We start from the raw sequence: 18706 nt of genomic DNA, 5'->3' as shown, positions 1-18706 counted from the left end.
GGCGAGGATGAGTCGGGCACCGTTTGGTTTTAACCTTTTTGTTGAAGAATCCGAGACGATCAAGGTTGGCGAGCAAGGCAGGCAGCTAAGCAAGCTAGCGGGGGGGTCATCTGCTAGGGGACCCCTAGACTCTACCGAACATGGTCTGGATTCTCGTCTCACGCTCCATTTCACGTGGAGCCGTTTTGTCCTTTTTCTTGCTTTTGACGTGCATTACTCTGTGATAAGCTCGACAAAGCCCGCCCGCCCCCGTTGTGCCGGAGCTTGTGATACGGCGGCGACACCGTGTGTCGGCCTCAGCTCCGCATTTCCCACTTACCGGGGTTGTCTTGGCGCCGGGGGCGCAAGGTTCAGCAAGCTGTCTGAGCGGACAAAGTGGAGGAGGCTTTTCAAGGGCCCATGTGGTGCTCTGCTCGTGCGCGGATGACGAGCGCCCAGCGGGCGAGACATGCAAGGTCTGGACGGGCGTTGGACGCAGAGATGACAAGCCAAGAATTGGAGGCACGTTGTGCCCTGCTAACCGCATGCCCACGGGATCAACGTCGAGGCGAATGGATGCTTTGTGCAGATGAGTCTTTCTCGGCACCTGGATGGTGACAGGCCATGGTTGGCACGGCGCAACGAGCGGCAGAGCGGTGACACACCAACCTTGTTTTTTGGCTTTGTTTTTTGCAAGCTGAAAGAGACTGGAAGAGAAGCATCGTGAAAGAGAGGCAAAAGAGTAGGTGTTCCTCGTATGTATCCCAAGACGCCATCCTGCAAGACTTGACCATGCGCTCCATCCATCCCATCCAATATTGAATCTTACTCCCCGTTCATGTGGGCATGTGACCCCAACCCCGTCTCCCATCAAAGGGCAAATCGTCATTCTTGGAGGGGGAAGAGGGTCCCGCTAACGCGCTCACGCGCCGTTGCACCTGTTTCACCGCCCGCGCCGAGATCTCGACCTAGACGAGGGTTCCATCTTTTGCAGCGCTTCGGTCGGGTGGTTTGACTTGGACGCGAATGCGGGGGAGAGTCAACTCTGATGGTGTTGGAGGTCCGTATTCGCCAATGGGTACCTACCCAAGCCTCTTGTTGGTCCAGACGCCTGGCTTTGTCGTCACATTGCCCATCCTTGTTTCCATCCACAACCTGGTTCACATCGCTCAGACGATGCATACGATACACCGCATCTGCCCACGGACTTGATGTGCCGCGTCTCCCGCTCTGCTACCCCAAGAAGAGGCTGGACCAAAGCCTCACCAGGCGGGGAGTTGGGGAACACCGCTGCTAGCCACAACTCCCCGTCGAATAAACTCCCCGACCCAACCCAATCTGGTGCTAATTTAGCATCACATCACCATCCTAAGCTGCCAAGTCCCCGGTCGAGAAGTTGGTGGTTGATAGTACTGTTTCACCGTGACATTCTCCAAGCTTACCATTCCTTCGGGCCCGACACGGGCTTAGAGTTTTACAACATCGTGATTGGAGATCACCAGGGGTCGGTCTGGTGTTTGTGTCTCGCAGCCTCTGTCACATCGCTTCGGACTTTACGTGAGTCGCCTCAAAGAGACGGTCAGCTCGAGTCGTGGCACTATCTCACTCGAACATGCTCAAACTTTGTGCGACTGTCATGCTGGGAACCGTTGATTGGTCAATCAGAGAAGTACGCCTTGAGGCTATTCTCACTTTCTTTGTTGCAGTAGCTTCAGCGATTCGCTCCCTAGCTCTTTACTCTCTTCTCCTGTCACCACACTTTACTTGTCCATCACTATTTGGCCATTACACGACGTTCCATCTAGATCTATAATCTGTATTTAGGGCCTGGAACCATTGTGTCAGATTTATGTAACAGGCGGATCTGGGTACCAGACACGATGACCTAGAACGTTGGCCTAGAACTCGACTTTTGGGGCCAACTCCGTTCCAGATCATTGAGCGCCGCTCAGAGGCAGCCAAACAATGGATTATGAGGCCATACAGCACCTCTTCATCTTCGTTGTATCCATTGGCTTTGGTGTGGTAAAATCAGGCTTAAAGCCCCCGGAAGCCAATTGACATCTTTCGTTCAGCGCATCTGTACTACACACCACGACCGAGACCATCCTCGAGATCTTCAAGGACCCTGAGCACAATGAGGCCATCCTCACTAGTACAACATTGACAGATGTCAACAAGATAAGCATCTTCGCGTCCCGTCACAGCAGCGGTCCGCATCTCAACAAGTGCGAGCCCGCACATGCACCTCCGCCTATTCCAGCGAAGCACATCAAGATGGACAAATAAGGCAATGTTGGGGGTTTTCGTAGCCGGATATGAGCGGCGCACAGTTGTGTATCGTCACGGCGTGGACTCCAATCACAGAGATAAGGTATAGGTAAGATGAACTACCACAGCGTTGCACTGTTCAACGACACGATAACCACAGCAGGAGATTGACTGCCGCTGAATTGAGATATCGCCACTTGCTTTCTAATCAATGTAGCCAGCGCACCTCTCGGAAGGGAACCGAGTTCACGCGATGATGTTGACCAACCTAAACTACTGCGGTGCTCTTGCAAGACCGGCGCTCTTAATCCAGCGACGCGGTGTCGGTCCTCCGATAGAGATATCGCGAACACCTTTCGGGCCGTTGCGATATTAGGGGATAGATTGCGGAACGTCGTAGACGGCAAGGGGGTATCAACTCCTCCCAGGTCGGGTCGGCGAGCTGTCGGACTGTTCTATTTCGAGCTGGATGGTGGACTTGGAGACAAAGTACCGTAGGCAGTATCGCCATAACAATTCTCTCACCTAGCTAGAACTATTTGTCTACAACACAGGGAAGTATGTCGAGAGAACCGGATTCCGGCATGCCTGGTAAGGCCATACCAAGCATCCATTGGACTGCTCTGCCACGCAGGGGGAATAGCCCAGAATAAGAGGCTTCACCAGGCTTTCCAGCACTATCCAGATGAATCAAGGGCGGGTTGATGAGTAAGGGGTCGCTTGTTCAAGCAGATGCCGTGTTCAATGTCGAAGATCTCATTGTTGGTCCTATGTTTAGTGAGTGGTGTTAATGACAAGCAGTACGAGAAGGATGAAACAAGAGTTCATGCACAATTAACCGTCGCTGGAGATTAAAGTCATGGACTCTGCAGAAGGAATTGCATGTCTTGGCCCCGCTGCTGGATCTGTTCATGCAGGACGTCCAGCCCTGCGAGATCATCTCATGACCGATCCACACGTGCTGTTCGGCGGGGCTTATTTAGGAAACCCGCGTCGATGAGCCATCATGAGCAATCGCAAGTTGAACCTGTAAAACAGCCACCAATCGCAACAACTTCTTCTCTGAACATATCCGAAGAACCCAATTATCTTCGTCATGTCAACTTCTGAAAACCATGCTCTCGTCTTTGGCGCGACCGGCCTCGTTGGCTGGGCTGTTGTCAACCAGCTCTTGTCGGGTTACCCTACGTCAACGACTTTCGCCAGCGTGACAGGCGTGAGCAACCGACCTGTTGATGCATCTCGGACATTCTGGCCGGAAGGATCAGAGACGAGACCGAAGCTTCAACTTGTTTCGGGAGTGAATCTACAGAGCGATGATGTTTTGGACCAGCTGCGCGAGAAGGTTGCCGGGATTGAGAAGACAACGCACGTCTTTTACTTTGGTACGGCATCCCTTGTGAAGAACGCTCAACGACACAGCTAATGGCCTGTAGCCTTTGCGCCGTACAATGACGACTTCGAGAAGGAATGCCAGCTCAACTGCGACATGATGCGAAACCTCGCTTCTGCGCTGAACGCTCTGGCTCCTCATCTAAAGTCATTTGTCTACTCTGGCGGCACAAGAGTCTGTCATCACCGCACTCACATCGTCTCCTGCTAACTCGAGCAGGGCTACGGCATCTACATCCCGGATGGCATCTTTGCGCCTCCTCTCAAGGAGTCCATGGCAGACAATCTGCCCGCTGACTACGCAAAGACGGTTGCTTACCCTTGGTTCCGCGAGATTCTGACCGAGGCGTCCAAAGGTCGTGGCTGGACGTGGACAGAGGTCTGTCCTGACGCTGTCGTAGGGTTCAGCCCCATCGGATCCAACTATTCGCTGGCTCTGCACTGGGCGCAGTATCTCTCCTTGTACGCATTCAACCATGGCGTGCGCGACGCTGGCAATATCCGGGAGAAGGTTCAGGTCCCATTCCCAGGGAACAATGAAGCCTACCACGCGCGCTTCACGCCTGTGGCTTCGCATATCCTCGGTCGCATCGCCGTCCACGCAGCCCTCAACCCTGAGTCCTGCGGATCCAGGATCATCAACATGCTCGACCGCACAAAGCCCACCACCTTTGCGGAGCTCTGGCCCTCAATCGCATCCTTCTTCGGCCTCATCGGTGTCGCGCCCTCTGCAGACACCGCCCCTCAGCCTCCCAGCGAGTATATCGAGACGCACAAGCACCTCTTCTCAGAAAACGGAAAGCCAAATGCGATCTCGGCAGGCGTCGGCGTGGGGAGTAAGCAGCTCGACAGCGTGGGATGGTGGTTGACGTTTGATCGGCAATTGAGCGCCGAGCGGCTGCGGCAGGTAGGATTCTTGGAGGAGAGAGAGCCGGTCCGAGGGTGGACCGAGGCGTTCGAGAGGTTTCGATCGGCGGGCATCATCTTTTAGGAGCGTCGTATGGAGTCAATTGAAGACAAGGTTGGCAAAAGCAGTCAACATGCAGGAGCTTTGCATCGTGAAATAAACGTCTCCGAGGCGTAAAGACCCGCACCCTGCTATGAGACTCCATCGTGCCGGGCGGCGGTGGAAAAGAAACGAGGACGACTTACCTTGTTTAATAAGAATGTGTTTGTCATAGTTTCGGCAGGACAGCCGGTCGGCGCCGCGATGCCGAAGGAACCCCGGGCTTAGGTTTTGCCAGTGGCCGAAGGGGAATGGTCAGCGTGAGCGCGAAGTGGGGAGGGCGGAATTAGGGGATAGCTCGGAGAGTTATAACCCACTGGGGTACTAGCTAATCTTACTAAGAAAGCTTTATTATTTTATAAAAATTTAATTAACTATATAAATAAGTAAATTTTTGTTATATAATATCTTTATAATTTTTTACTTATTTTTTTATATTTTTATTATTTAATTATTTAATATTTCTCTCTCTATTCTTCCCATAATGGTAAATATTATATATACTTCTTTTACTCCATGCTGCTCCTTCTCTCCTTCCCTCCTTGGCTTGCGGTTAAGTTCTGCGTTTGTTAGACACATACGTCCTTTTGCTGTTTTACTCAAACTCAGTAACAATTACCAGATAATTCTGGAATACTGAGGAGCCTTGGAGCCAACCTTGTAACTCAATCACTGTCTGCTGTTGCTCGAATAAGAAGAATAAAGGTCCCGGGGAGACTGTCGGTCTGCCATGTCGCACAAGTTGAGATCGCAACTTACTGCTGGCTCACAGAGAGGAACAAGGACAGCAATAAATCTTCCGCTGCCAAGAAATCATGATCTGATCATACGGATAGGAAGGCACAGCTTCCTGTCTCGCTTAGTGGTGGGCTGAACATATGTATTTGACAACAGTCTCGGTCATGCCGGTCATTAGACTGATAGATAGTCTCTGCCACGTTGAGCCATGGTCACAAATAGTCTAGATTTTCTCAGTTGGCAGTCGTGCCGTTTTGTACGTGGCCAGCTGAGCGGCCATGTTTCTCATTTGAGCTACGATTCAAGCCACAAAGTCTGGTTATGGCTTAAGTTAGTAGAATAAGTCCACCTGAATTCCTCTTTGATGAATGTAGATAATCCGCTACGCCGGCAATAGTGCCAACGGAGTGGACTCTCAACGTTGAGTCTCGAACACTATGGGGGCTGGTCAAGCAACATCAGTAGGCAAAGATGGGGAAATTGGTCGATTGAGCGGTTTAGGATGCATGAAAGAGTAAATGTGGGCGCTAAGAATATACATGAGCATCGAGTCGCCCGTAACTTCTTGCCGTCCGTTTCAGAGAATTTCCATTGACGTCATTGGGTAGGGATATCCAGTCATGGTTGCTTGGAGATCTCTCACCTGTCTGCTCACTTTTGGCGCCGAGGCCTTTGCCTTGGGAGCACCCCAAGACGTTGTCTGCGCCACCCAGCTGGGACCTATCAGTGTTGCCAACGTTCCGCGAACAACATCAAGGGAGGTTGAGAAGATTACCATCACCAAGAGGGTCATCCACAAGGTCAACATCATCATCATCCCTATTGCTCGCGTCACCAAAACCTTGACTGCTGTCAAGAAGGTCAGAACCACTCAGACTGCTGATCCTGACACCGATGTTGTGACCGAGACGGTTTATGGTTACTGAAATCCTTAACGTAGAAACAAATCAGTACGGATAGCTTTCAACACAGACACAACGTGGGTCACGATTCCTATAGAGGTCATCGAAACAGCCTATTCGACATCAACAACCTACAACACCATATGGACACCCGTCGTCATACCAACGTCGCCCGGCTTCGTCCCCATTCAATCGAACCCCAAGTTTGTCCCCAAGCTCAAGGCCAGAGCACCCAAAGCTCAGCAGCAGGCAAACAGGATTGCCGTTGGGGCGCCTGACTCCCCGCTATCCATGAACACCCTGCAGTATCCTCACCGTGTGGATTGCACGTCCAAGATCCGCTCGACCTCGGCCAACGTGGTTAGGGCGACGGTGGATGGATCGTGGGTGTGGGCTATGAGCAATGGGCCATGCGGTACTTGGGGAAATTCTGCGAACCCATAGTTGACGTTGCCTTTGGTTGCCCATCCCAGCTGTGTATTGATCCGGACTTGGGTTATTCACTGGAAGGGTTTAATGTCCAATCTATACACCAATGTCTGCTATTAACTTTGCCAAGTCTGGGGTGTCGCATCTGGCGCCCACGGGGGACAAGCTGAAGTGCTCCAAATAGCTTTGTTCAAGAGCCTCAAAGTCAATGTGTCTCCCCAGACATTGTCCAACGACGCCACACGCTGTTCCAGGGCCCCTGGCTAGCACTAATCGCTCGCTTCTAGAAGGCTGTCAAGCCACGGCGTTCTATTGTCGCTTGTGTGACCCAATGTGTGGCATGCGATCGTAATATGTGGTGTTGGACGGGTAGGTTCCGCGGTGAGAGGGCTTGTGTTTGGAGTGAGTGCTTCACGCGAAGGACCTTGATGTCTCGTTAAGCACCACGTAGCATGTGTGTAAGGCTGGCTAAGGAGAATAAAAAAAAGATAAAAAAAAAATTAGAATAATAATAACGTACTTGATAAGTAAGTGAACCAGTCAAGCAAGTGAACCAAAAATACCCTATAGTATAAATCCCACCTAAATCTAAGATTACTTTAAAAAATTCTAGAAAAATTAATAAAAATTCATCTAAGCTAAAAACTAAGAATATGATTAATTAAAAAATCTATATTTTTAAAGTATTACTTTTAAATTTTTAAAAAAATTATTAAGTAATTTCTTTTAAAATTTCTTTTTTGCACTGTTTTTTTTTTTTTAAAATTAATTAGATTTTTTAAAAATCTTTAAAAAATCATAAGCTTATGACTTTTTCAGTTATATTTATAAAACTACTCTTTTAAGCTTTATAGCTATTTTATAGCAGATTTTAGAAATTTAAGATTTATAATTTTTAGGTGCATAGTATGACTGGTTTACTTACTGTAAAATACCTTACTTCTAAGAAGGTTTTTTATAAATAAAATTCTAGAAAAATACGCTTATAATATATAAGCCTAGGATTTTATTACCCTATACTTTGGCTTATGCGCTTTCTTATAAAGTGCTTACCTAAGCAATAGCTGCTTAAGTAAGCAAGATATAAGGGAGTATTAATACTGCCCTTTCTAGGCTTATTTCCCTTTTAGGAAGGTCACGTAACTTCGGACTTAAACCTTTATCATAAGCCCGATAACGCCGTTAAAGCCGTAACCTTCCAAAGGATATTTCCTATCCGGTTTTAAATATCCTAGTTTAAAACCCTATAGGTTTTAGTTTCTATTATGCCATAACTCGGCTTCTAGTTATCCGTTACTAGCAAAACCAACATAGCCTCAAAGCCCGGAATCAGAGCTATCCGACGGTATAACTTTTATCCGAGTCGGGCTAATAGATTCCGAGCAGTTTGCTATATAAGCTAAAGGCCTTCTCTTAGAAATAGCTCCTGAGATTTTTAACTATGACAAGCAATAAAAACACCAATCGGAAGCTGGTCTTCTCTATTATAACCCTATCTTACTTTTGACCCACTTTTATTACTCTATGATTCCTTACCTAGCTAATCAGCTTTTTATAAAGACTGATTCCACTGCTTATTCACCTCCTATCTTTATTACCTACCCTATAGTCTTTGAAGACTATATTATCTCTATTCTTCAGTCTTTTACAGGTTATGAGCCCGGTTGCTCAGCTTGTATAATAGACTATAACAAGCCTTTAGATATTAAAGAATACTCTTCTTTAACTATCTATCTCCCTACTATTAAGGGAAAATCAAGGGTTTCAGTTACCCTATACCCCTTTATTTCTCTATTTAATAGAGATATTCTTTTTATGACTTTATATAATTTCTTATATAAAGAAAAGCTCCTCTTAGAAGAATACCCTTCTATTAGAGACTTTCTTAATAAGGATTATATATTAGCTATAACTACCTAATAAAACTAGTAAAATCTAGTAAAGGTTAGCTATTAGCTATAATAAAAGAAAAACCACTATTAGGTTCTCTTTATTAAGTCTTAAAAAGACTATAACTTTAAGTATTTTATATATAAAATACTTAAAAAATAAGCTATTTAAAAATGGCTAATAATAAATATAATATTTCCTCCCTTAAGGGAAGTGAAAATTATATAACTTGGGCCTTAAGGCTAGAAGCTTTATTAACTAAAGAAAAGCTTTATACTTCTATTACTATAGAAGAAAGCCCTATAGCTAAAAGTCAAGAAGCTTTAGCTATAATTCGTCTACACTTAGAAGACGGCCCACTTTTACAAATCAAGCATATAAATACTACTTATAAGGCATGGGAAGCCTTAAAAAATCTTTATAATTCTTCTGGATTTACTTCAGAATTCCTACTTATAAAGGAATTTTTTAATTTATCTTTATCTAATTACTCTACTATAGAGGATTATTTAAATAAAATTAAAGAAGTAACTGATGAGTTAGAAGCTAGGGAAATAGCTATACCTAAAAAGGTAACTATAGCCTGGATTTTAAATAATCTAGATGAAAGCTATAGTAGCTATATAACTAATATTTCTCAATCTTTGAGAAATAACCCTAATGCTTATAATTTAAAATCCTTATCTTCTAGCCTTATAGATGAATCTAAAAGGTTAGATAATAAGGAAAACCCGGTTTATTTAGCTAATAAAAAACCGTGGAAAATAAAGAAAATTGCAAATAAATGCTCTTATTGCAAAATAAAGGGGCATTTAGATAAGGATTGCTATTTCTTACACCCTAATAAGGCTCCTAAGAATTTTAAAATTAAGGATAATAATAAGGTTATTAAACCTAATAAAAATCCTAATAAAAATTCTAAGTCTAAAAGGGCTAAAAGAGAAGAAAAACAAGAAAAGTTATTTATAACTAAAACTGAATTTTCTCCTGCCCTAGAGGAAGGATCTGATATAGACCTTGATATAGAGAGTCCCTCTGATAATGAAAAATCCCCTTTTGAGGTATATAACCCTCCTTTATACCTATCTATATCTTCTTTAAATAAGAAAAAGACTAATAATATATTAGGACCTATAACTAGTTATATACCAGCTTTAAAAACCCTATTAAAAGGATTAAAAGAGGTAAAAAACTATAACTTTAACTATAATAATAAGAATATAACTAACTTTATATATGATACAGGTGCTACTAGGCATATAGTATCTAATAAGGATTTTCTTATTAATTATAAGCTAGTTAACCATAGGGTAACCTGGGGAAAAGCTAGTTATATAAATGTTAAAGGAATAGGTGATCTAGTTATTAGGTTTTTAAATAATAATAAGAATTATATTCTTAAAAATTGCTATTTTATTCCAGAATTAGGAGTAAATTTATTAAGTCAATCTTCTTTAAAAAATACTACTTCTCTTATAAATAATAAGGTTTTATACCTTTTTAATAATAAAGAGGAAATAATTAGTATAGGAAAAGAAGAAAATAGCTTATATTTTATACCTATTTTTATTAAGAATAAAATAAAAGAGTCTATAAATTATACTATAGATAATAGTAATAAAAAGAATATAGATTTATATTCTTTGCATTTAAGGCTTGGGCATCTTAATTATACTAGTCTTATAAATTTCTTATATAGAAATAAGAAATATTCTTATAATAAAGAAGATATATATAAAATAAAGAACTGCGAAAATTGCATAAAATCTAGGTTAACTAATAAGATAAATAAGTTAACTAATATTAGAAAATATAATTTTCTAGATAAAATAGTTAGCGATATATAGGGTCCTTCTAAGGTCCCTACCTATAATAAGTTTACTTATTTTATAACCTTTATGGATAAAGCTACTAGATATTTAAAAGCCTATTTAATTAGGAATAAATCAGAAGCTTTAGATAAGTTTAAGCAATTTAAAGCAGAAATAGAGAATAATTCTAATAATATAAGAATTAAAGAATTCTTCTCTAATAATGCTAAGGAATATATATATAAAATAAAGCCTTATTGCCTTAAAAAGGGAATTATATATAATACTAGTCCACCCTATACTAAAGAGCCTAATGGGGCTATAGAAAGGATAAATAGGACTATATTAGCTAAAATAAGAGCTTTATTATTTACTTCTAATTTACCTAAATATCTATGGGGAGAAGCTTTAGAAGCAGCTATCTATATATATAATAGAAGCCCGCATTCGGCTTTAGGATTTAAAGCACCTATAGAAGTTAAAGATAATATAATCTTAAAATTAGAAGACTTAAATAAAATAAAGACCTTTGGGTCTATTATATATTATAAAAATATTAATCCTCTAGATAAGCTAGATACTAAGGCTTATAAAGGCGTTATTATAGGCTATTTAACTAATAGCTATAAAATATGGGATTTAAATAAACGCCAAGTTATAATTTCTAGAGATATTACTATAATAGAAAATAGCTTTCTTAGTAATAATATTAAAGATAATAATTCTATAACCTTTAAGGATTTACCTTCTATAGAAAAATCTTTAATAAATAATAATAAGCCTAGCCTTATAAATAATAAGCCTAAAATATCAGTTGAAATTCCTAAAAAGCCAGCTGATTTCTATAAGGATTTTAAAGAATACCCGGATATAATAGCCTTAGTAAATAAAGAAAATCCTATAGAACCTAATAACTATAAGGAGGCTATAAGCTGTAATTTAGCTTATAAGTGGCTTAATTCTATGAAAGCTAAAATAGAAGAATTAATTAGGCAAAAAACCTAGATTATAACTTTCTTACCTAAAGAAAGAAAGCCTTTAAAAGGCCGTTGGGTTTATAAAATAAAAACAGATAATAATAATAATATTATTAAATATAAATCCCGTTATATGGTTCAGGGTTTTAACCAAATTTATGGTATAGATTATAATAAGACCTATGCTTCCACAGCTAGACCCGAGACTATAAGGCTTTTATTAATAATAGCTATAGCTAATAACTTCTTTATAATGCAATATGACGTTAAAAATGCTTTTGCAAATGCTAATATAGATAAAGAAATCTATATAACTATTCCTATAGGGTTTAAAGACCTTATTTTAAAGGAATTTATAAGGGATTTTAAAATAAAATACCCTAATAAAGAATATAAAGAAGAAGAAATAGCTTTAAAGCTAAATAAAGCCTTATATAGCCTAAAACAAAGTCCTAGACTTTGGTATTTATTACTCTCTAAATTATTTAATAACCTAGGCTTCCACCCTATACCTTTTGATACCGGGGTTTTTATAAATAATAAGCTAAAAATAGCTATTATATGTCACGTGGATGACCTAATCTTCTTAGGGCCCTTTAAAGAAGATATAAATAGCATAATTAAAAGTCTCTCTAAAGATATATCTATCCAGGCTTTAGGAGAAATTAAAGACTTTTTAGGAATACATATAACTATAGATAGAGAGAATAAAGGCTTATATTTATCTCAAAACAAATATATATATAATAAAATAAGAGAATTTAATAAGGAAAATATAGGAACTTCTAAAGTACCTATAAGGAATGCAGAAAGGCTATTAAAAGCTATTATAATTCCTTCTAAAGAAGATATATTACAATTCCAAAAGGAAATAGGTTCTTTATTATTTCCAGCTATAAAAACTAGGCCTGATATATCTTTTACAGTAAATATATGCTCTAGATATTCTTCTAAACCTAATAATAGCCACTTTAAAGCCCTAGACCTAATTTAGAAATATTTAAATAATTATCCTAATTTAGGCTTATATTATAATTGCAATATAGACTTAAATAGTCTAAATAGCATTATAAGAGGCTATAGTGATGCTGATTGGGGCAGTAGCCTAGAAGATAGAAAATCTAATAGCGGTTATTGCTTTTATTTATATAATAACCTTATAAGCTGGAAAACTAGTAAACAAACTTGCGTAGCAACTAGCAGTTGTGAAGCAGAGTATATAGCCCTAAGGGAGGCTACTAAAGAAGCTAAGTCTCTTAATTATATATATAAATATATAAATAAAGAGCTTTCTTTAAGTTATAATAGGTCTATACCTCCTATTTTAACAGATAACCTAGCTGCTAAGCAATTAGCTGAAAATGCAGGAAATTATAAGCATTCTAAGCATATAGACTTAGCTTATCACTTTACTAGAGATGAGCTAGAAAAGGGAAATATTAATATTTTCTTTATAAAAGGTAAGGATAATATAGCTGACTTTTTCACAAAGAGCTTAGAACCTAATAACTTCTTAAGACTAAGAGACTTCTTATCTTTAAAATAAATCCCTATAATTTTCTCTTATTTTTATAATAAGGTTTTTTAGCCTTAAAAGGCTTTTCCTTTATAATCTTAATTTTCTTATAATATATAAGTTTTATTAAGTAATATATAAAAGGGTTTTTATAGATTTTCCCTTATATAACCTAAGAGTTATTTTTCTCTTAATTTTACCTATTAAAGATATATAGACTAGTTATACTAGTTATATCTTTAAGGGAGGCTGTAAAATACCTTACTTCTAAGAAGGTTTTTTATAAATAAAATTCTAGAAAAATACGCTTATAATATATAAGCCTAGGATTTTATTACCCTATACTTTGGCTTATGCGCTTTCTTATAAAGTGCTTACCTAAGCAATAGCTGCTTAAGTAAGCAAGATATAAGGGAGTATTAATACTGCCCTTTCTAGGCTTATTTCCCTTTTAGGAAGGTCACGTAACTTCAGACTTAAACCTTTATCATAAGCCCGATAACGCCGTTAAAGCCGTAACCTTCCAAAGGATATTTCCTATCCGGTTTTAAATATCCTAGTTTAAAACCCTATAGGTTTTAGTTTCTATTATGCCATAACTCGGCTTCTAGTTATCCGTTACTAGCAAAACCAACATAGCCTCAAAGCCCGGAATCAGAGCTATCCGACGGTATAACTTTTATCCGAGTCGGGCTAATAGATTCCGAGCAGTTTGCTATATAAGCTAAAGGCCTTCTCTTAGAAATAGCTCCTGAGATTTTTAACTATGATAAGCAATAAAAACACCAATCGGAAGCTGGTCTTCTCTATTATAACCCTATCTTACTTTTGACCCACTTTTATTACTCTATGATTCCTTACCTAGCTAATCAGCTTTTTATAAAGACTGATTCCACTGCCTATTCACCTCCTATCTTTATTACCTACCCTATAGTCTTTGAAGACTATATTATCTCTATTCTTCAGTCTTTTACACTTACTTAAATGGTTCACTCATTTATTATATACATTAGCTAACTAATTATACAAAATACTATATAAGAGTATTTTTATAGAGTAAAATATAATAATTATATAGCGTTTATAGCCTTAGACTTATAAGCCTTGGGATTAGTAATAATATAGCCCTCTGTAGTTATGTCAGCATGCACCTGCCGCTCCTTCCGCTCTTTCCGCTCCAATTTGACCAACCTGGGGAAGCCCCACAATTACCCGTCTTGGCTGCACCCCGAGCTGCACCCGGCCGAGTTTTTGTTACGAAATCGCCTCCCCGTGATGCCAATAGCAGATGAGCAAGACCTTGCGTTGTCCCTGTCTGGTACTTTTTTTTGTTGCGGAGGAGGTGGTCCTCGGGATCTCGTCTTTCTGCTTTTCTCGGGAATGACAATTTGACGATCTCCGCGGGGAGAAGGAAGATGAGGGGTGTTTATTAGATGGGCGAGGAGCCCAGTTTGGTCTGTTCTTTTGACTCACGACGTTTGCAGAGTGTTTTGTTAGTCACTGGCAAATTACGCATTTGTTAGAGCCGATTGAACAATTTGGCCAAGATTGACGTCACCGTCTAGTTTCCTTCTCTCTTTGTTCTACTCTGACTCCTGTCTCTCTCTGCTGCGGCGGACGAACGGTTGGCAGCATCACCGCCTGATCGTGTCGTCACCGACAGGCACAATCTCATCTACGATCTCGACAAGATCTTGCATCTTGGAATCACCTCATACCGTCAGACCACTTGTCGCCCCCCATGTCGCGCTGGGACCCTACGACGTGGAAGTTCGACATCGATCGGCTTTTGAATCGCTTCATTCCTCCGCCGCCGTGGCGTCACCTGCCCTACCCCGTCGCCTACTTTCTTGGCTACCGTCACAAGAAGCCTCGTGATATCGGCACAGTCGTCCCCGTGCTCTGGGCCTTTGTCGGCATCTTTTGCGCGCTCTCTATTATTGAGGTTGTGTCGGAGCGCATACCATCGTTTAAGGAAAGGGGTGCGCCAATCATCGTCGGCTCCTTTGTATGTACTCGTCACTGATTGATGGATGATGCGGTACTGACTTGCTTTAGGGTGCGGGTGCTGTTCTCGAGTTTTATGCTATTGAGTCGCCTCTTGCGCAGCCGCGAAACTTCTTCTTTGGTCAGCTCATCGCTGCGATCCTCGGTATCGCTATCGGCAAGCTGTTTTTGTTGAGCGATGACTTTGAGTCGATTCGTTGGGTGGGCGGCGCCATCTCTTGCGCGACCGTCACGGCTGTCATGGCTTTGACAAAGACGATTCATCCTCCTGCTGGCGCGACAGGCCTTCTCGCTGTTGTCGACGATCGATCACTCGCGCTAGGATGGTTCTTCATTCCTGTTGTCTTGTTCAATTGCACCATCATGTTTGTTGTCGCGCTGCTCATCAACAACATTCAGCGAACATTCCCTTCATACTGGTGGACGCCCGAGGATCTCAGAGGAGTACGGACAGAAGGTGAGAGAGCCAAGTCACCGAGCGACATTGAGAGCAAGGGAGGTGTGGCGGAGGAGATGAGGACGGAGGATGGCAGCGACACGGAGAGGCACGAGAGGCATGATGGACAAGAGATCATCATCAAGCCAGGTGGTGCGCTGGTGCTGCCGAATCACATCTTTCTCATGCAAGAGGAGATCCAGCTGCTGGAGGAGATTAGCAATAGATTATAGACCATGTCTTGGATATAAGACGCCAATATAGAAAGCGCTGTTTTCCCTTCACTTCGAGTCATTGGTCATAGTCACAATTGCCACGGGTCAAGGTTGAAGAGTATGTCGAATGAGTGTCTGTATTACAACCAACTGTCTTTCCCTCTCGCTGCTCTTTTAAGCATTATCACTCACCTCTATTCATACAATCTACCGCCGGGGAAGGTTGTTGCGGACCTATTCACCCTATGACGGCCCATTGTTCTGTTGACCGTTCTGCGGCGGGTTCTCTGAAGATGGCCCAGCTGCCCATTAAGCTGGCGACGCTGGCGAATAAGTGCCTCGTTCCGACTGGAGTACATACCTTGATCACTCTAGGCAAGGCCGCTTGAAAGATAGTCTGTTTGACGTTACTCATTCGCAACTTCTGGGTCTGGGGATACGGTTGCCGAATGCGCTGACAGAGCTGGCCCCGAAAGCCCATTGCCTTGTCGCGGCTTAAATGGATCCTGTCGGAATAGCCAACACCAAGCATCCATCGGAAAGTCCACCTCTTGCGCCTTCGGGAGATCCTCCGGTCGAGAGAAACACAGGTCCTCCGCCAGCTCCCGTAGATGCGGTGGGAGTAGCCTCAACGTGGCATCTGCTTGATGTTGCTGCAAAGCTCGATCGTTCCATAGTAGTGACAACGATGCCTTAAATCCCAGTAGGGCCAGCTGTCAGGGAGCCAGATCCCGTAGGATTCTTTGCAAATCCTCGTGGAATTCGAGGAAGGAGTGGGACTTTCCGTAGATGTCTGGGAGGCGCAGAAACTGCATCAGGGCCTGCTGCGCGGAGAACTCGGTGTTATTACCATTGGGAGGAGGCATGGGGTTAGGTGGGATGTTGTTGCTTTTATGGTCGTTGTGCATCGTGTCAGCTTTGGTGAACAAGTGGTGGAAGTGCGTATAGAGCAGAGTAATGTTGCGAGTGGACTGAGCGATGCTGTGGATTGAGGAAGGGAAACGACATAGAAGAAGGACAGTATGAAAGACTTATAGTTAATAAAGCGATGTGAGGTATCATGGAGAATGACTTGAAAATAACTAAATTGGATTGTTGAAATGAGTAGACTCTGAGCCGAGAGTGAACAGTTTGGTCAACAATGGGAAGTAGACATGACACAATGAGCACTCGAGTGACGACCATTGAGCTCACCCGTTGCTGTTTCAGATCATTTGATCATGTACATAAAACAACTCAACTTTCAATTGTCCTTAAAACATCGAGTCAAGACAACACAGCCCATCGTCTGCCATTGAAAGCCATAAACACCAAAGGCGCGCTGTACAAGCTGTGCAAGCTGTGCACTTCCATCCTGTCAATGTTCTAAAGTAGTTATTGCTTATAATGAAGAGTCAATGCATGCTTTCGCAAAGCTATCCTAACCTTGTTCGTTTATTTGGCCTATGATATTTTTGTCAATCGAGCTGTGTCTGCTCTTAGTCGTGTCATGTTCCTTGGTGTTGACCCAACAGGGCAGAAAAGGAAGGCCGACTTGACAGATACCGACGCGCCAATTACAGAGCATAAAGACGAGACCAATTTCAGGAATAATTGATCCATTCAGGCCTCGGAATTACCTGTAAAGGGGATTAAAATAGGTCTGTGAAAACTCGACAGGATTGATGCTGGATATTGCTTAAGTCTGAAAGGCCAACACACTCTGGTTAACAAGGATCAATGCAATATCGCCAACATCTTCAAAGCCACATTTGAATCAACGAGTTACAAGAGAAATATCTTTTCTATTGGCAATTTGAATGGTTCAAGTCCCCCTTCCCTTGTAGTTACACCGTCGACCTCAGCTCGTCTTCAAGCCGGACCTTGGGGCTCGCGCCGGTGTCATCGCGATCAAATCACATAACAACCTTTTAGGAGCGCTACCAAATTGTGTAACAAGGACATTTTCTGCTTGCGATGACTTCAATTGCTTTCTCTCAGACAGAGAGCGCAATTACTGCCGTTGTTGTGTCTTTGTTGCTGCTGCTGGTGACGCTCCTTCTCTCGAGGAGGACACCAGTCACAATGACAAAGAACACAATGATCAATGCATGACGGCGCTGAAGCCGAATCATGTAAAGTAGTATTCGTTGTTGCAATGGTTTGGGGTGGTGGTTTGCTGGCGGCAATAAGAAGAGAAGGGCGGATCAAGACTTGAAGGTTTGCCGAGGCCATCAAGGTGCGCAGGTCTACGGTTGGGGTCTGTTGCCTGTGGGAAATGGGTACTTAAACGTAAAGACCCCCTTGCATTTAGTCGAAATATTTTCTCAAGGTTATTTTGTCTTGTTTGCTGAACCTTGATGGGTCTTTGTTGCTGCCCTTGCCGGCATGCTGGAGATCCGGACCATCGTTGCGTTGCCAGCGACAGAACAGCACCCCGGACAATGCCTGAATGAGAGAGACTGAGGTACATTGGATATGCTAAAACATCTCCGACACGACATGGACTCCTCATAACTGTTTCGTTCTCTTAGCCAGCAGACATGGTGATCTGGCGGCGGTGGCTGTCTCTCTTAATCGCATTCAAGAGTGACGCCAGTCGCAGGGGCCAGAACTTGCTCCTTCGCCTCACACAACACACGTCCAAGCATAATTACTGGTTTGCGATCATTGACAAACCGTCGGACAATGTTAAAGAAGCCTTGCGTGTGAGTGTTAGAGGCCACCGTCGACCTAGCGATCGCAGATTGGATCACTGTAGTATCGCGATGTTAAAGGCTCATCTATTTCGCGGATTGGCCAAACAATAGACTAAATGCCGTAAATAAAATAGCTGTTACCACACGGTACGACGAACCTCTACCGTTCAATTGGCAATGCCTTTCCTCTGAACCATGTCGTGTTGTCTTCAATGAGATGCACCTGTTTTCCGCGTTCTGCCTTTGGCAAAGGCTCTCTACAAGTACCATGGGCCGGAGCAAATGACCGGAGAAATGATGGCAAACTTCCGGGACACTGCAGAAATCCATCTCGACGTAGTTGGCCTCAGAGGTTCCGTGGCGACCTATTTGCCGGAAGTGATTACTTTGGGATACTTCGAAGTCCATTACTCCTCAACAACCTGGATTGTGAGACAAAATCTTTAGCTTGGCTACTGT

The 18706-nt window shown here is 42.4% G+C and overlaps 3 protein-coding genes across 3 annotated transcripts; all 3 read left to right on the top strand.

The window, feature by feature from the left end:
* Positions 1-3346: 3346 nt before the first annotated feature.
* On the top strand, positions 3347-4633 carry LRP88_04556 (uncharacterized protein; the record flags this gene model as incomplete). Its single annotated transcript, XM_083241128.1, has 3 exons — positions 3347-3635; positions 3687-3796; positions 3863-4633. 3 exons carry the CDS (start codon positions 3347-3349, stop codon positions 4631-4633), a joined length of 1170 nt encoding a protein of 389 aa, XP_083102276.1.
* Positions 4634-6006: 1373 nt separating this feature from the next.
* On the top strand, positions 6007-6732 carry LRP88_04555 (uncharacterized protein; the record flags this gene model as incomplete). The annotated part of the gene is made up of 2 exons (XM_083241127.1): positions 6007-6304; positions 6359-6732. 2 exons carry the CDS (start codon positions 6007-6009, stop codon positions 6730-6732), a joined length of 672 nt encoding a protein of 223 aa, XP_083102275.1.
* A 7920-nt stretch (positions 6733-14652) lies between these two features.
* On the top strand, positions 14653-15587 carry LRP88_04554 (HPP family-domain-containing protein; the record flags this gene model as incomplete). Its single annotated transcript, XM_083241126.1, has 2 exons — positions 14653-14919; positions 14970-15587. The coding sequence occupies 2 exons, from the start codon at positions 14653-14655 to the stop codon at positions 15585-15587; spliced, it is 885 nt and encodes a 294-aa protein (XP_083102274.1).
* Positions 15588-18706: the final 3119 nt, after the last annotated feature.

This window comes from Fusarium phalaenopsidis (genome assembly GCF_050370095.1).
Source record: "Fusarium phalaenopsidis strain FUZ10S chromosome Unknown contig_32292, whole genome shotgun sequence".
NCBI classification, from domain to species: Eukaryota; Fungi; Ascomycota; class Sordariomycetes; order Hypocreales; family Nectriaceae; genus Fusarium; species Fusarium phalaenopsidis.
Note: the sequence above shows the minus strand (reverse complement) of the source record. Positions and strands in the feature narration are given on the sequence as shown.